General features: G+C 43.6%; 2 protein-coding genes across 2 annotated transcripts in view; one reads left to right on the forward strand and one right to left on the reverse strand.

The window, feature by feature from the left end:
• The window catches only part of hectd1 (HECT domain containing 1), a 58,588-nt gene extending 45,312 nt beyond the window's left edge, over positions 1-13,276 (forward strand). The window contains exons 29-42 of the mRNA XM_034079723.1: positions 872-1,023; positions 1,113-1,167; positions 3,344-3,578; positions 4,799-4,881; positions 4,989-5,116; positions 6,261-6,462; positions 7,083-7,220; positions 7,459-7,934; positions 8,960-9,118; positions 9,867-9,945; positions 11,192-11,285; positions 11,432-11,582; positions 12,487-12,631; positions 12,949-13,276. Of these exons, the coding sequence (XP_033935614.1) occupies positions 872-1,023; positions 1,113-1,167; positions 3,344-3,578; positions 4,799-4,881; positions 4,989-5,116; positions 6,261-6,462; positions 7,083-7,220; positions 7,459-7,934; positions 8,960-9,118; positions 9,867-9,945; positions 11,192-11,285; positions 11,432-11,582; positions 12,487-12,631; positions 12,949-13,086 (2,235 nt within the window). The 3' untranslated portion in view covers positions 13,087-13,276. The remainder of the gene's footprint in view (positions 1-871; positions 1,024-1,112; positions 1,168-3,343; positions 3,579-4,798; positions 4,882-4,988; positions 5,117-6,260; positions 6,463-7,082; positions 7,221-7,458; positions 7,935-8,959; positions 9,119-9,866; positions 9,946-11,191; positions 11,286-11,431; positions 11,583-12,486; positions 12,632-12,948) is intronic.
• A 218-nt stretch (positions 13,277-13,494) lies between these two features.
• The window catches only part of ap4s1 (adaptor related protein complex 4 subunit sigma 1), an 8,141-nt gene continuing 4,135 nt past the window's right edge, over positions 13,495-17,500 (reverse strand). The window contains exon 6 of the mRNA XM_034079722.2: positions 13,495-16,712. Coding sequence (XP_033935613.1) covers positions 16,587-16,712 — 126 coding nt within the window. The 3' untranslated portion in view covers positions 13,495-16,586. The remainder of the gene's footprint in view (positions 16,713-17,500) is intronic.

The following is a 17,500-nucleotide window of genomic DNA, read 5'->3' on the forward strand; positions in this document are numbered from 1 at the left end:
ATTAGACTAGCAGGCTGCATCAGCTAACTTATTAGACTAGCAGGCTGCATCATCTAACTTATTAGACTAGCAGGCTGCATCAGCTAACTTATTAGACTAGCAGGCTGCATCAACTAACTTATCAGACTAGCAGGCTGCATCAGCTAACTTATTAGACTAGCAGGCTGCATCAGCTAACTTATTAGACTAGCAGGCTGCATCAGCTAACTTATTAGACTAGCAGGCTGCATCAGCTAACTTATCAGACTAGCAGGCTGCATCAGCTAACTTATTAGACTAGCAGGCTGCATCAGCAACTTATTAGACTAGCAGGCTGCATCAGCTAACTTATTAGACTAGCAGGCTGCATCAGCTAACTTATTAGACTAGCAGGCTGCATCAGCTAACTTATTAGACTAGCAGGCTGCATCTGCTAACTTATTAGACTAGCATGCTGCATCAGCTAACTTATTAGACTAGCATGCTGCATCAGCTAACTTATTAGACTAGCAGGCTGCATCAGCTAACTTATTAGACTAGCAGGCTGCATCAGCTAACTTATTAGACTAGCAGGCTGCATCAGCTAACTTATTAGACTAGCAGGCTGCATCAGCTAACTTATTAGACTAGCAGGCTGCATCTGCTAACTTATTAGACTAGCAGGCTGCATCAGCTAACTTATTAGACTAGCAGGCTGCATCAGCTAACTTATTAGACTAGCAGGCTGCATCAGCTAACTTATTAGACTAGCAGGCTGCATCAGCTAACTTTATAATGCAGGAATAGTGGTTCAGAGGTCGGGGAAAGATGTTGGGGTTAAACAAAGAAAGTTTTGTAATGTATAAAATCAAAATCAACAGTTATATAAATGTTTTTGCTTGTGTGTGTTCAGGTGGCGGGGCTGGGAACGACCCGAGAGGTGGAGCTTCCGCTGTCCAACTACAAGTCCACCATCTTTTACTACGTCCAGCGGCTGCTGCAGCTCTCCTGCAGCGGATCCGTGAAGACCGACAAACTGCGGCGCATCTGGGAGCCCACGTACACGTAAGAGTCCGAAACCAAGATTACATCTGGGGTGAACTGTTGGCTTGTTTCACAGACGTTTGAGTATTTTACTCTGTTTCGTCCTGCAGGATAATGTACAGAGAGCTGAAGGACTCTGAGAAGGAGAAGGAGAGCGGAAAGATGGTGAGTCAATGTTTCTCTTCGAATAACACCTACATATCATAAATATCAACTGAGGTGGAAAAGTTGGCGAACGAAAACATACGATTATTGCCAATAATGTAGTAGGTAGTAGTAGTAGTAGTAGTGTTAGTAGTAGTAGTAGTAGTAGTAGTAGTAGTAGTAGTGTTAGTAGTAGTAGTAGGAGTTGTACTAGTAGTAGTAGTAGTAGTTGTTGTAGTAGTAGTGTTAGTAGTTGTAGTAGTAGTAGTAGTAGTAGTAGTGTTAGTAATAGGTAGTAGTAGTGTTAGTAGTAGTAGTAGTAGTGTTAGTAATAGGTAGTAGTAGTGTTAGTAGTAGTAGTAGTAGTGTTAGTAATAGGTAGTAGTAGTGTTAGTAGTAGTAGTTGTACTAGTAGTAGTAGTAGTAGTAGTGTTAGTAGTTGTAGTAGTAGTAGTAGTGTTAGTAGTAGTAGTAGTAGTGTTAGTAGTAGTAGTTGTACTAGTAGTAGTAGTAGTAGTGTTAGTAATAGGTAGTAGTAGTGTTAGTAGTAGTAGTAGTAGTGTTAGTAATAGGTAGTAGTAGTGTTAGTAGTAGTAGTAGTAGTGTTAGTAATAGGTAGTAGTAGTGTTAGTAGTAGTAGTTGTACTAGTAGTAGTAGTAGTGTTAGTAGTTGTAGTGTTGTAGTTGTAGTAGTGTTAGTAGTTGTAGTAGTAGTGTTAGTAGTAGTAGTAGTAGTAGTAGTAGTGGTAGTTGTAGTAGTAGTGTTAGTAGCAGTAGTAGTGTTAGTAGTTGTAGTAGTAGTGTTAGTAGTAGTAGTAGTAGTAGTAGTGTAGTAGTAGGTAGTAGTAGTGTAGTAGTAGTAGTGTTAGTAGTAGTAGTAGTAGTGTTAGTAGTAGTAGTGGTAGTATTAGTAGCAGTAGTAGTAGTGTTAGTAGTAGTAGTAGTAGTAGGTAGTAGTAGTAGTAGTAGGTAGTAGTAGTAGTAGTGTTAGTAGTAGTAGTGTTGTAGTAGTGTAGTAGTAGTAGTTGTAGTAGTAGTGTTAGTAGCAGTAGTAGTAGTGTTAGTTGTAGTAGTGTAGTAGTAGTGTAGTAGTAGTAGTAGTAGGTAGTAGTAGTAGTAGTGGTAGTAGTAGTAGAACCCAGGAGACAACACAGACACGGAGCAGAGATGGCAGGCATAGCAGTTAAACATATAACATACCTAAAATAATACTGCTGGAGTTCAATCAGTCATTCAAATAATATAGAACATTCATCCATCCATTCAATCATTCATTCCTTCATGGCATCCCGCGGGGTCTTAAAAAGTCTTACATTTGATAATCAGAATTTATCACACACACACACACATACAGAGACACATACACACTTGTCGCTAACACAGTTCTGTGTGCTGTTATGTTCAGTCATCGTTCTTATGTTGAACATGAATACATTTACTGTGTAAGTCATTATGGGACGTATTTTCCTTCATACTTTCTTGCCGTGAAATAGGTCTTAAATTCTATTCAAAGTGGTCTTGAAAAGGTCTTGAAAAGTCTTTGAGTTGGTGAAAACCTGCAGGAACCCTGACCCACATCTCATAAATATCAACTGAGGTGGAAATAGTTGGCAAACTAAAACATACGATTATTGCCAACAATGACGTCATTCTAGGTCCTGCTTTTCTTTATTCACGTTTCATTTTCACCAGTGTAGACATACAATATTTACCGAACATTACCTTTGCTTCCCTCCAAAGACCAAAACTTAAGAAGTATAACAAAAGGGTAGCAGTAAAAAAAAGCTAACCTCTCATTTGCCAAAAAAGGGACAATATGAAATTATTGAAAGCTCCAAAGACTTTGTCGACGGGAATACATTTATTGAAAAAGGACTTCAAACATTTATTTAAATTAGACTTTTAACTTGAAACTGAGCTTTTATTTCTCAAAAATACAAGTTTAATATTTCCCTGAATAAGTAAGGGAATCAAATGAAGCAGGATATGAATACATCTAAAAATGTATTAATATAAATGGTATTTTTGTTGAAAAGTTAACACATTTAATATCATAAAAACATTTGAGAAAAATCAAATGCCTGAAGGCAAGGCAAGATAATTGATCCAGCACCTTTCAACACAAGGCGATTCAAAGTGCTTTACAAACATATTATAAAATGTACCTCTGACCTTTTTGATTTCCCCCCTCCTCCAGGACGTATGTGAACACGGCATCAGTTTATCCGGCAGTCGTTCCGGCAATCTGAGCCCGAACTCGCTGTCGACCAATCAGAGCAGTAGCGAGATCCTGTCCGTTGCCAGGGAGATGGCGCAGGCGAAGGCGGGCTGCAGTCAGACTGCCTGCGGGCTGGAGGACGTCCTGCAGCTGCTGCGCATCCTATATATCATCGGGGGCGACGGAGCCTCCAACGCACGCACTCTGCAGGAGGGTACGGACTCTCACACACACACACACACTAGGGGTGGGAATCACCAGGCTCCCATGATACGATAGTATTGCGATTCTACGATATATGCTAAATATTACGATATGATATACTGCGATATATCGATATATATATATGATTGCATGATATATTGGGTTCCAGTGTCTTTAACATGTGACAAAAGCCTTCGTTTTCCACAGTGCTGATTGGACGCAGGTCTTTGCACATAGAGCAGGTGATTGATTGAGTTATTTTATTTTGATGGTAGCTTTGCCAAGCTAATTTGGATATGCAATATGAATAGTTTATATAATAAAATATCAATACTTGGCATCCGTGTATCGATACAATATCGGCACGCAAAGTATCGTGATACTATGCTGTATCGATTATTTCCCCCACCGCTATCACACACACACACACACACACATTATAGAATCAACGTATATTTTTGATGTATTTTTTTGTGCAGGAAACCAGAAAAAGATCATGTATTGAACACAAAGGGGAAACAAATAAAGGCTTTGACTGTCTCTAAACTGAAAAATAACTATCAAACTTGCCAGAAATTATAATCAAATATGTAACAACACAACAATAAATGTAAACTAAACTCGTCATCGACATGGTCCGGCAGTGGCTCAGTCAGTAGGGGCTTGGACTGTGAGCCGTAGGGTCCCCGGTTCAAGTCCCCGAACAGACCTAAAATATGGAGTGTGGACTTCTACTTGGAGAGGTCCCAGTTCACCTCCTGCCCTGCTGTGGTGCCCTTGAGCAAGGCACCAGACAACCCACTCCCCCCCACTCCCATTGCAATAGCTGCCCACTGCTCCTAGACTCCTGGTGCTAGGATGGGTTAAATGCAGAGCACACATTTCACTGTGACCATTAAGGACGGTTTCATCCCTCCGATTCTATGGTCTGAAAAACATTAAAATACGTAGTACTGCACAGTGGTTTTGGAAACTAGTCTGATCCCATCTGATGCAAACTTTCCACTATTTTATATAACAATAAAACAAATAATCTAAATATTGACGTGGAAACGCTACAAAACCACCAAATGTATAATTCCCTGTCACTTCTTAGACGCTTTTACCCAAAGCGACTTGCATGAACTCAATACTGTGGGCAGTCCTTGCTTACACGTGTCTAAATACTTTCCAAAATGTCTGTACTTGAATCAGTGTGAGAACTCAATTTCATTTCTTATCTTCGCTCAGAGTTCGAAGAGGTGCAGTTCAACGCGTCTCCAGAGGAATTCACCAGCAAGAAGATCACAACCAAGATCCTGCAACAAATCGAGGTCCGTTCTCAAAACGCTTCTTATATAGACAGACATTTTAATCCGTGGTGACTCGTGTCGGTGAGGTTGCAGGGTTTTGTGCTGAATGTGTTTTCTTTGTTCCCCAGGAGCCTCTTGCTCTGGCCAGCAGCGCTCTGCCCGAGTGGTGCGAGCAGCTCACCTCCAAGTGTCCTTTCCTTATTCCCTTCGAGACCCGACAGCTCTACTTCACCTGCACAGCGTTCGGAGCGTCCAGGTGAGTCTGAAGCATCCAGAACGCCTCCTCACCAAACTCACAATAAGATTTCGAAACAAAGCAGTGGATACATTGGACCGAGAAATCTATAAATGCAAGTTCCTTCTTTTGGTAAAAACTCTAAATCTCGCCAAAAAGGAAAAACATTGGAGAAATACAAACCATAATTGATAAGTTGCTTACACATGTAGTGATCCCATGTGAAGAATATACATTTCTGATAAAATAACAACTCTTAGAGGAGATTTAAGTGGAAATTACATATATACAAAAATAATGAAATGATGATAAAAACCAAGCAGAATTTAAATGTGTGGTGACAATGAACTTAAAGGGGACCTATCATGCAAAATGCACTTTGTGATGTCTTTTCTACATCATCATGTGTCCCCGGTGTGTCGGGGAACTCACGCAGCGTCAGAGAATAAAAGCCTCTCTCTTTTCCTCCGTATCCAAATCTCTAAAAACGTGGGAACAACGGAGCTGATCCAGATTTGCGTCCGATACGACGTAATATCTGAAATGTGGACCCACGGGCCAATCAGAAACGTTGCTATCAGAAACAATGCCCGACTGTTTTGGACGTAATATGGTCGGTGTTTACATTAGCATCGCTAACACTCAGAGCTAACCTGTGCTGGAGAGCATGTGTGTGAAGAAGCAGGAAGTAGAAAGGAACTCACCTTGTGGTGTAACCGGCAAGAGAGAAAGCCTTTGAGCTCCAGACTGTTTCAGAGCCTTGATGATCCATGATATGGCGTTTCATCACGGCAGCATTTAGTTTAGACGGTAGCTGCCGGGTCCCGCATGAGCTCAGACCCCTCCTCTTTAAAGCTTTATCCCCGAATCAGCACTTTAGAAACAGGAAGTGAAACAGAGGGATATGAGGCGTGGCTAGAATGATCTGTTTGGTATTTTGAGCAAAACACTTCATAGATATGTTTTTTATATATTTGTATATATCTGAGACCTCTGCTATTGCCTAGAAATAGCCTGATAGGTGACCTTTAAATAAGGAAATATAAAGTGATGGGATACTAAAACAAACCAAGCTTTTATTTTGACAATGCATAACTTAAATACAGCACGAGAAAGTGATTCAGTGTTTCACTAGCTGACCTCTGACCCCGTCATATGTCTGCAGGGCGATCGTGTGGCTGCAGAACCGGCGCGAGGCGACCATGGAGCGCTCGCGGCCGTCCACCACGGTGCGGCGCGACGACCCCGGGGAGTTCAGGGTCGGTCGGCTCAAACACGAGCGAGTCAAAGTGCCCCGAGGAGAAGCCATGATGGAGTGGGCGGAGTCCGTCATGCAGCTGCACGCAGACAGGAAGTCCGTGCTGGAGGTGAGACGGAGACACATCACACACACAGAACTTAACCTTAAAGGTGCTTCAGGCCGGTTGAACCAAGCCCCCAGGAAGTGCTCCAGACTCTGAGGGAAATATTCCTAGTGGCCAAACGGAGGTACTACAATGTCCGTATAACTAAATAAACTTCCCAGTATGAACTATTTTATAGCCCTTATTAGAATAATTCGGTCCTTAAAGTTGTAAAATGCACTAAAAGCTGAATCCAGATTTATTTTCTTTTTCGATTCATTCAACTGAGCTGAAAGCAGGAGATTGGGGGTGGGGCGTAATGACAGGAGGCGGAGCTTAAGGGGAAACTCAACTCTGCTCTATGAGCTACATACGGGTACTTCTGTTCTGACAGCAAGTTTGTGACGTTTTGCTCTCAGGCCAGTTTGTCCTCATGAGCCAATGAGCAGCTCTCATCTGTATCCAATTCTTATTATACATCCATGAACATAACACACACTTAACTTAACCTTAAGGAAACATTTAAAATACTTTCCTTTAAAGCGACACTAACACTCACTAACACACACAAATGAAGCGGTGTGTATTAATCGTGTGTGTGTGTGTGTGTATTAATTGTGTGTGTATTAATCGTGTGTGTGCAGGTGGAGTTTCTGGGTGAGGAGGGGACAGGTCTGGGTCCCACTCTGGAGTTTTACGCTCTGGTGGCCGCAGAGTTTCAGCGAACCTCTCTGGGGATGTGGCTCTGTGACGACGACTTCCCCGACGACGAGTCCCGACAGGTGGGTCACGTGTTCCTCTGTCAGGGGCTGGTTATTATTGTTTTCTTATTTGTATTTTCCACTCTTGTCTTTTCATTATTTTCCCGTCTTTTCATTAATCTTTTAGTTCGTTAATCTGTAATGAACACTTAGACAAACGTGTTCTGTGATATTGGGCTGTATAAATAAACATTGAATAGTATATATTGCACATAAGAGGTGTTGTTTCACATGAACTGATCCTCTGGCCGTGTCTCAGGTGGATCTGGGCGGCGGTCTGAAGCCCCCCGGTTACTACGTGCAGCGATCCTGCGGGCTGTTCGCGGCGCCCTTCCCTCAGGACAGTGAGGAACTGGAGCGAATCACAAAGCTGTTCCACTTCCTGGGCGTGTTCCTGGCCAAGTGCATCCAGGACAACCGTCTGGTGGACCTTCCCGTCTCCCAGCCCTTCTTCAAGCTGCTCTGCATGGGCGACATCAAGTCCAACATGAGTAAGCTGCTGTATCAGAGCAGGGGCCACGACCCTAACGGACCCCCCCACACGCATCCCTTCCTGCTGCTGTCCGAGATGCAGTCGGAGGCTTCGACCGAGGAGAGCCAGGAGACGTACTCGGTGGGAAGCTTTGATGAAGACTCCAAGTCAGAGTTCATCATGGACCCCCCCAAGCCCAAACCCCCCGCCTGGTACCACGGCATCCTCACCTGGGACGACTTCCAGCTGGTCAACCCGCACAGGTGAGAACGGTTTGATTTATTTAGTTTTCTTTTTTTTTAAAGAGCCATGGAGGTATATCTGCTCTCTCTAATGGCGCTTTTCCACTGCAGGGCCTCGCACGGCTTAGTACGGTATAGTTAGGTCTTGGTAGGCCAGGCTCACTTTATGCTGCGTTTCCATTAGAGTTTAGTAGCTGGGGCGGTAACTATAGTAACGCAGTGTAGGCGGAGCCGTGACGTCATCTTCAATGCGAAACACAAAAAACCAACATCAGCCGTTAGCTGTTAGCCCTCAGAGCTCAGAGCTCCTCATATCTGTTCAGAAACTAGACAGAAGCTAAACAAGTCCAAACCACAGACTGTCTGTGTCATGGAGAATACAGTCGCTGCTTTATTTATGTCTGTAGGCCGTTGCTGTGAGTGTGGACGGTCGGAGCATATACAACGTTAGCTTAGCCCGTTAGCTTAGCCTGGTCCATTCAGAAAACACGCCTGCCGTCTGTCTGCAGACTTGTCAAAGCATTAATTCATGGTCTTTACTAACCGGTATCAGTATGTTGTTACTTCCGCATCATTTAGAAACGTGTATTACAATTAAATCACGGTCCAATATGTTCATCTTGTTGTAGTTGTCGCCCCCTTGCCAGCGATTCTCTCTTCTAGTTCAGCATACTCAGCCCGACTCAGCCCGGTTGTTGGCCCGGAAAGAACTTCGATTTTGGAGAGCCAGAAAACTGTGAAAAAGTACCCGTTAGCCGGAACTACGTCTAGTGGAAAAGCGCCAAAAGAGACACATAACAACCAGGAAGAGACTCAAAAGACTACAAAGAAACTACAAATAGGAAGGGGGCGTGTCTTTTTAATGTCCACCAATGAACAGTGGAGCTTGTGTTTCAGATTTTCTGTTTTCTTTGGCAATAATGAGTCATTAAAAACCAGTTTATAAAGATGTAGCACATTATAATGTCTAATTTATTTCCTCTCCCTCCATCTTGCCTTTTCTCTACTTCCTCCTCATCCTCCTCCTCCTCCTCTTCCTCCCACAGGGCGAAGTTCCTGAAGGAGGTGAAGGAGCTGGCGGTGAAGAGGAGGCAGATTCTGTCCAGTAAGAGTTTGTCTGAAGATGAGAAGAACACCAGACTGCAGGACCTGATGCTGAGGAACCCGCTGGGCTCCGGACCCCCCCTCTGCATCGAGGACCTCGGGTAAAACTCACACACTTAGCAAGTCCTAATGGGATATGAAACATTAATAAAAGCCCCGAATATCAATCAGAATGGAGAGTTTATTACATTTTTATGTCAAAAACGGAGATTTCATATATAGCTGCTATGATAGCTACGAGAGTGTATGACAGCTTCCGGTTTGGGGCATTCTGGCTGCGCATCACTCATTCACCAATGGGTAATGTTTAGATGGATTTTTAGGAACTTCTCCTCGATTCCATTGGCTCTAACGGTTAACAAGAGATGTCAATCACCAAAATCGACCAATGGGGGCCATAGATATGGAAAATCCACCCAAATGACCCCAGAAGTGTTTTTTTTGCTAAATCTCTCTAAAAAGGTTACATTTCACTTGTTTTGCATCAATCTTGATACAGGGTACTTATTATATGTTGTAGTTTGGATTCCTAAAGCTTTTAGTCTACCATCCCATCAGTCAAGGGTGGTTTCACTATAAGTAATGGTGTTTTTGGACGGGCACAATAATTTACAGTTTTTTACTGTGTTCAATCTGAATTTACTTTAAAATAAAAAACATCTATATTGATTCTGACACTTCTACATCCAATCTACATTTAATTTACCCCTTTTAGAAGTGAAGTTATAGTCATTTTCGAGCCTGAGACCTGAAAAACAGGCTCGGGGCTAAACGGGTTAAATCTTCAAGTTTCTGACATTTCCGAGCTCCTCAGACCTGACCCTCCTCTCGTTTTGTTTTTCTCTTCAGGTTGAATTTCCAGTTCTGTCCGTCCTCGAAGGTTCACGGTTTCTCAGCTGTGGATCTCAAACCAAACGGAGACGATGAGGTAAAAACAACCTGAAACCTCAGATAGGGATTCTCTTTAAAGTAGAGACACGACATACTGATATCAGGGCTGCACGATTAGGGGAAATAATCTAATTGCAATTTTCTGACAGATATTGCGATTCGATTTGCGATATTTGTTTTTAAGCGACCCAACGGACGTTTATTGTAAAATGCGGCCATATCTCCGGCTAGGAAGGTCGTATCAACGTGCTCCCGTCTCTAGCACCCCGCAGCCCGAGCTACGAGCGAAATAACTAAACTTACATGAAACTTCCGTTGCTTTAAAGTCGAGCTTCAGTTTCAGATTCTCCCTGTAATAGAAACACGTGATGGAGCGTCACTAACCTGACTCAGATGCTTTGTTTCACCGAACCATCTTGATGCGGCTTTCACACCAGCGCGTTCCCCTTTCTAGCTCCGAGCGGGAGCTTTTCTGGTTCAGCTCCGGTTTCCCCGTTCTGCTCCCGCTCTGCTCACACCGCCCAGAGCTGCCGCTGCTGCGTCACGACGTCACCGTCTACGTGCCTGCTTCATAAAATCCAAACCGCGCTGAAATCCCTCACATCGACGACAACAACAATGGCCGATTGTATTGAAGCGCTGTTCGCTTTGGTTATCCTCTTACGGAACGACATGGAAGGCATCGGACGACTTTACAAGGGACGACTTTACTTGGAACTTTACAAACATCACATGCGAAATGCAAGACTTCTTTGTGGTCTTCAGCTTCTACTTCAACAACGAATCTGCCCCCGCCTCGACGTAAGAGAGGCGTAAGCGCCTCTTAGCTCCGAAGCTCTTGCCTCTAGACCGACAATTTTTTGGAGCTGGAAGTGAACCGGATTCCGGAGCTCTGCGGTGTGAACAGGAAAAAAACGGTACTTTTCCGAGCCGGAGCTGAAAACGCGTTGGTGTGAAAGGGGCAGGAGAAGCCATTTGGAAAGGGCAGGCACTTTCAAAAAGACTTGGCAGGTGGTTGGATCAATCAGTCTATCACCTGCTATCATGGGCCACTTCTGATTGGTTAACAATGGCTGGTGCATGTGGAGCACAGCACTGTGGATGACTGACACACAAGAAGAATTTTTTTTTTTTTAAATCGATTAATCGTCCAGCCTTAACCTCAGAGCTGTGACGTCACCTCTGTGGCTGTGAATCTGTGAAAGTTGCCCTGCTTTTTGAGGACGTTTATTGGCTGATTTGAGTGCGTTAAGTTGATACTCAATGTGTGTATTTCTGTGTAGATGGTGACGATGGAGAACGCAGAGGAGTACGTGGAGTTGATGTTTGACTTCTGTATGCACACCGGCATCCAGAAACAGATGGAGGCCTTCAGAGGTAAACACACAAGACTGTCATTACAAACTGATGGCTTCATTTTTCTTCTTATTTGTTCATAAGCTCTCTCTAAATGTAGATGGAGAATATACCTTTAAATGTTTTAATGAGAAATCCCCCTTCTCTCTTTTTCTTCTCCTCCTCAGACGGATTTAACCGAGTGTTCCCGATGGAGAAGTTGAGCTCTTTCAGCCATAAGGAGGTTCAGATGATCCTCTGCGGCAACCAATCACCGTCCTGGACTTCTGAAGACATCGTCAACTACACAGAACCAAAGCTGGGTTACACCAGAGACAGGTGCGTCCCGTCGGTAGAAAGAAAAACCCAATACAGCTGTAAAAACTGTATATTAAGATGTAAAAAGCTAGCGTTAGGCTATAAAGGAACTACAGCACGGTCACATGACTTCACGTCACTACCGCTAAGCTAAAGGTGGCTAATGTTGGGCTATAAGGGAACTACAGCACGGTCACATGACTTCACATCACCACCGCTAAGCTAAAGGTGGCTAATGTTGGGCTAAAAGGAACTACAGCACGGTCACATGACTTCACGTCACCACCGCTAAGCTAAATGAGGCTAATGTTGGGCTATAAGGGAACTACAGCACGGTCACATGACTTCACGTCATCACCGCTAAGCTAAAGGAGGCTAATGTTGGGCTATGAGGGAACTACAGCACGGTCACATGACTTCATGTCACCACCGCTAAGCTAAAGGTGGCTAATGTTGGGCTATAAAGGAACTACAGCACGGTCACATGACTTCACGTCACCACCGCTAAGCTAAAGGTGGCTAATGTTGGGCTATAAAGGAACTACAGCACGGTCACATGACTTCACGTCACCACCGCTAAGCTAAAGGTGGCTAATGTTTGGGCTATAAAGGAACTACAGCACGGTCGCATGACTTCACGTCAGCACCGCTAAGCTAAAGGCGGCTAATGTTGGGCTATAAAGGAACTACAGCACGGTCACATGACTTCACGTCACCACCGCTAAGCTAAAGGTGGCTAATGTTGGGCTTGATGACGTTTAGTGATGGCAACCTCCATTTTAAGACAAATAGAATCTTCAGACATTCACCAGTGGGGTCGTCGTAGAAACAGTACATGAACTGAGCTTTTGTTAACCACGGAGAGACCTTCATGTATCGGAGTTTCAGTTTTTCTCTGTCTAATGTAAACTGTTTTCCTCTTCAGTCCCGGTTTTGTGCGGTTCGTCAGAGTTTTGTGCGGGATGTCGTCTGACGAGAGGAAAGCGTTCCTCCAGTTCACCACCGGCTGCTCCACGCTGCCCCCCGGAGGCCTGGCCAACCTGCACCCCCGCCTCACCATCGTCAGAAAGGTAGGCTGCTCTCTGAATGTAAAATATAATACTGTGTTTTCAGTCAGAAAACTAATATATGTTAATAATTTAGTTTTTGGGAGAAGGGGTGGGATTAAATACGTGTAAACTTCTTCCCACCCCTTTTCGGATGTGTAGTTAGGTAAATCATTTGTAAGTCAATAATATTTTTGTTTATCAATTTGATACTGCTTAAGCTTGTACAGTATCATAATCCATAGTTTCATTTAATTATTATTATAATTTTGTTTGTATTATTGTTACACGTTCTAAATAGAAAGTATTGCTCGTTAACTCGTGTTCCCTGTGATTGACAGGTGGACGCCACGGACTCGAGCTACCCGTCCGTCAACACGTGCGTTCACTACCTAAAGCTTCCGGAATATTCCTCCGAGGACATCATGCGGGAGCGCCTGTTAGCCGCCACCATGGAGAAAGGCTTCCACCTCAACTGACCTCTGACCCCTCGCCTCACTGAGCATGCTCCTCAAGTCCGTCTCGCCGCCCCGCCCTCCGCCGCCGCCGCGTGATTGACAGCTCAGCCGGCCAATCGGAAACCGGCCGACTGACTTGACTGACTGACAGCTGGAGGACGAGGAGGAGGAGGAGGATTTATGTTGCAGAATAAAAAGAAAGAAAAGTTCACACCCTTTCCCCCTCACCTCACCTCCTTCCCTTGTCTCCTCGTGTTGTTCTTCATCCTCCTCCTCCTCCTCACCCGTCTGTGTGTGTGTGTGTGTGTGTGTGTGTGTGTGTGTGTGTGTGTGTGTGTGTGTGTGTGTGTGTGTGTGTGTTGTGTGTGTGTGTGTGTGTGTGTGTGTGTGTGTGTGTGTGTGTGTGTGTGTGTGTGTGTGTGTGTGTGTGTGTGTGTGTGTGTGTGTGTGTGTGTGTGTGTGTGTGTGTGTGTGTGTGTGTGTGTGTGTGTGTGTGTGTGTGTGTGTGTGTGCCTCCTCCTCAGTTTAGTGCCTGGTTTGACTGGTAGCTTCTGTTCCTCCTCCTCCTTCAATCAATCATGCTTCTTCTTCCTCTCTTTTTATTTTATTGCTTTTTTGTTCCCGTGTGTGTGCAACAGTTTTTTGGGTTGTTCCTGACCGGCTGTAGAGGTCAAAGGTCAGAGTGCATTTGGTGTTTCTTTTACTTTAATGAAGCTATAGAGACAAAAACACTGGTTGTGTGCGCGGCACATCTAAAGAGAAAAAGCTCTGCTCTCCCTCTTGTATTTTCTTTGTATATTATTATAAACATTTATTTAACTCAAGTTGCAGTTTGAGGTAAACAGATATTTTCAAATGTGTATGCTCCAAAAAAAATAATCATTAAAATGTTTGCAAAGTCTGAAGTTAACAAAGAGTCCTGTGGTCTTTAGAGTACTGACTGGAGTTAGCACACATGGAGCATTTCCACTACAGCGCGGTTTAAGCCGTTTTTGTTGCGTTTCCACTCGGCGTAGTTCCGGCTAGCGGGTACTTTTTCACAGCTTTTCTGGCTCCAAAATCAGGTTCTTTCCGGGCCAACAAGCGGGCTGAGTATGCTAAACTAGTGAAGTCTAGGGGGCTACAACTACAACAAAATGAACATATTTGACCGTGATTTAATTGTAATACACGTTTCAAAATGATGCCGAAGTAACAACACACTGATACCGGTTAGTAAAAACCATGAATTAATGCTGTGACAAGTCTGCAGACAGACGGCAGAGAAAACCCTTTAAAATGTGTGATTTCTGAATGGCGCTTGGCTAAGCTAACGTTGTATATTGTACCGTTCGACAATCGGAGTCGGAAACAGGCTTCAAGTTATTAGGTTTAATAATCCTTTGATCGCATACAGATACAGATATAGGTTACGCAGGTTCAACATCACTCAGTACTCCACTCCCTAACTCACACACACAGACACAAGCAGGGTCTCAACTCCCCAGCCCTCCCCCCTCTGCTCCCCCAACCACAGGCCCGCATTACTGTGCAGCTCTGTGATTGGCAGAGAGACGGGGGATGCTTGAGTGACACATCCAGCACCCTATAGGGTCGCTACAATATGCTCCGACCGTCCACACTCAAAACAACGGCCTACAGACATAAATAAATAATAATATAATAAATAAACCAGCGACTGTACTCGCCATGACACAGGCAGTCTGTGGTTTGTACTTGTTTCACTGTTGTCTAGTTTCTGAGCAGATATGAGGAGCTCTGAGTGCTAACAGCTAACGGCGGTTTTTTGTTTCGCATTGAATGACGTTACGGCTCCGCCTACACTGCGTTACTATAGTTACCGCCCCAGCTACTAAACTAATGGAAACGCAGCATAAAGTGAGCCTGGCCTACCAAGACCTAGCTAAACCGTGCGAGGCCCTGCAGTGGAAATGCGAAGAGTCCTGTGGTCTTTAGAGTACTGACTGGAGTTATGAAGGTGCTTATGTTCTGCGATTACTCACCGTCACATTTGAGAATAACATTTGATTTTTTAAGTTATTATTGATGTCTAACTTTATTTTATACTCTGGTTTGTTACATGAGAATTAGATCTTAATGTGAATTTAGCATCTGATTCACAACATATTAGAAATCTTATAATGCAAAAAGAATTGACAATAAAAATGTGTAGAGAGAATGAAAGACAACTGAATAATTTAGAAAATATATATAATATTTACATCAAATGTAATTTGTTTTTGTTCAACAATTCTGAATAAACAGAAAATAATTCATTTTAAATGTATGTATTTTTCTAAATTGAGGAAACCGGTATCGTGACACTAACATGTTGTAATGCAAAGATATAATAACATAAAACACATAACTAGGGGTTTGTGAAACACAGTGGTTCAAGAAAACAAGAAATATTGACTCGGAGGGTGTTTCTCAATGTCGAGGACGCTTCCTTGCATCCTTGCATCCTTCCTTGTCAAGGAAGGATACTCCAGAGCCACTATTTCAAGGATGCTACGTCATCGAGTCCCGCCGAAGCACACCTGCGCACTTGCTAGCCTGTTCCACTCTTCGTTTTCCGAATGCTCGGAAGGATTCTTGCCTAGTTTCAGAAGGCAAGGCAAGTTTATTTATAGCACTTTTCAACACAAGGCAATTCAAAGTGCTTTACAAAAAACGAAAGACATTAAGAAAATGGCATTTAAAATCAGTCATTAAAAATAAAAGCTAATAAAATAAAAAGAAAAAATACATGGATAAAAGTTACAGTGCAGTCCAAGATATGAATAGTTCAATTAAAAGCAGCGACAAAAAGAAAAGTCTTCAGCCTGGATTCACTGAAGGAAGTGACTCGGAAGACATGTCCTACCAAGAAAGCGTCCTCGACATTGAGAAACACCCGTGGTCCTTCAGAAGCGAGGCAAGAATCCTTCCTAGCATCCGGAGAACGAAGAATGGAACGGGCTAGCAAGTGTGCAGGTGTGCGTCATATGAGAGGCCCCGCCTTAAATTTCCCGACAAAGATTTCGGAAATTGGTCCGTGCGCAAAGCATTGTGGGGATTTTTAGACCGCGGAGGATACACATGTGCAGCCTCGAAATTTCCCGCAACGAAGGACGGCGGCCTCAGTAGAATTCCAAGCATCCTGGACATTGAAACAATTCTTCTGCGAGACTCGAAGTAGCATCCTTGAAATAGTGGCTCTGGAGCATCCTTCCTCGACATTTAGACTCGTATCGTTCACTTTGGCCATCAGAGGGTTAAATCAAAATGCATACCTTTTGACTTTTTTTTTTATAAACGTATTTATTCAAATAAAAGTTCATAAATCCTTGAAACGCATGCGGGGAAATCCATCCATGCTTTCGGGTCAGAAAGCAGCACGTCCATTCACAACTTATTGCTCAAACATCCACAGCTTTGAAAGTCACGAGGTTGCAGGTTCGATTCCTTTCAAGTCTTTTATGAAAATCCACTTCATGACATTATAAAATCCACCCAGTGACATCACTTCCTGTCGCGCCTCATTCGCCCATCTTGTCGAGAGCAGTGAGCGGCGCGAGGACGCGGCTCTTGTTGGTCTCGACCACGTGTCCGTTCTGGATCATCTCGTCCAGGATGATGTGGACTCGGTCCAAGTTAAACATGATCTGGAGACGATGTGGAGTCAAAGAAACACATATGTAACAAGCAGGAAGTCATGCACACAATGAGAAGCTGTGATTGGTCGGTTTTTAAAGGTCACCTATAATACAAAATCCACTTCTCCATCTCTCTTCTACATCAACATGTGTCCCCTCTTCTTCATGTCTCTTCTACATCAACATGTGTCCCCTCTTCTTCATGTCTCTTCTACATCAACATGTGTCCCCTCTTCTTCATGTCTCTTCTACATCAACATGTGTCCCCTCTTCTTCATGTCTCTTCTACATCAACATGTGTCCCCTCTTCTCCATGTCTCTTCTACATCAACATGTGTCCCCTCTTCTTCATGTCTCTTCTACATCAACATGTGTCCTCTCTTCTTCATGTCTCTTCTACATCAACATGTGTCCCTCTCTTCTTCATGTCTCTTCTACATCAACATGTGTCCCCTCTTCTTCATGTCTCTTCTACATCAACATGTGTCCCCTCTTCTCCATGTCTCTTCTACATCAACATGTGTCCCCTCTTCTTCATGTCTCTTCTACATCAACATGTGTCCCCTCTTCTTCATGTCTCTTCTACATCAACATGTGTCCCCTCTTCTTCATGTCTCTTCTACATCAACATGTGTCCCCTCTTCTCCATGTCTCTTCTACATCAACATGTGTCCCCTCTTCTTCCATGTCTCTTCTACATCAACATGTGTCCCCTCTTCTTCATGTCTCTTCTACATCAACATGTGTCCCCTCTTCTTCATGTCTCTTCTACATCAACATGTGTCCCCTCTTCTTCA

The sequence above is a fragment of the Pseudochaenichthys georgianus genome, unplaced genomic scaffold (assembly GCF_902827115.2).
Source record: "Pseudochaenichthys georgianus unplaced genomic scaffold, fPseGeo1.2 scaffold_704_arrow_ctg1, whole genome shotgun sequence".
Lineage (NCBI taxonomy): Eukaryota > Metazoa > Chordata > Actinopteri > Perciformes > Channichthyidae > Pseudochaenichthys > Pseudochaenichthys georgianus.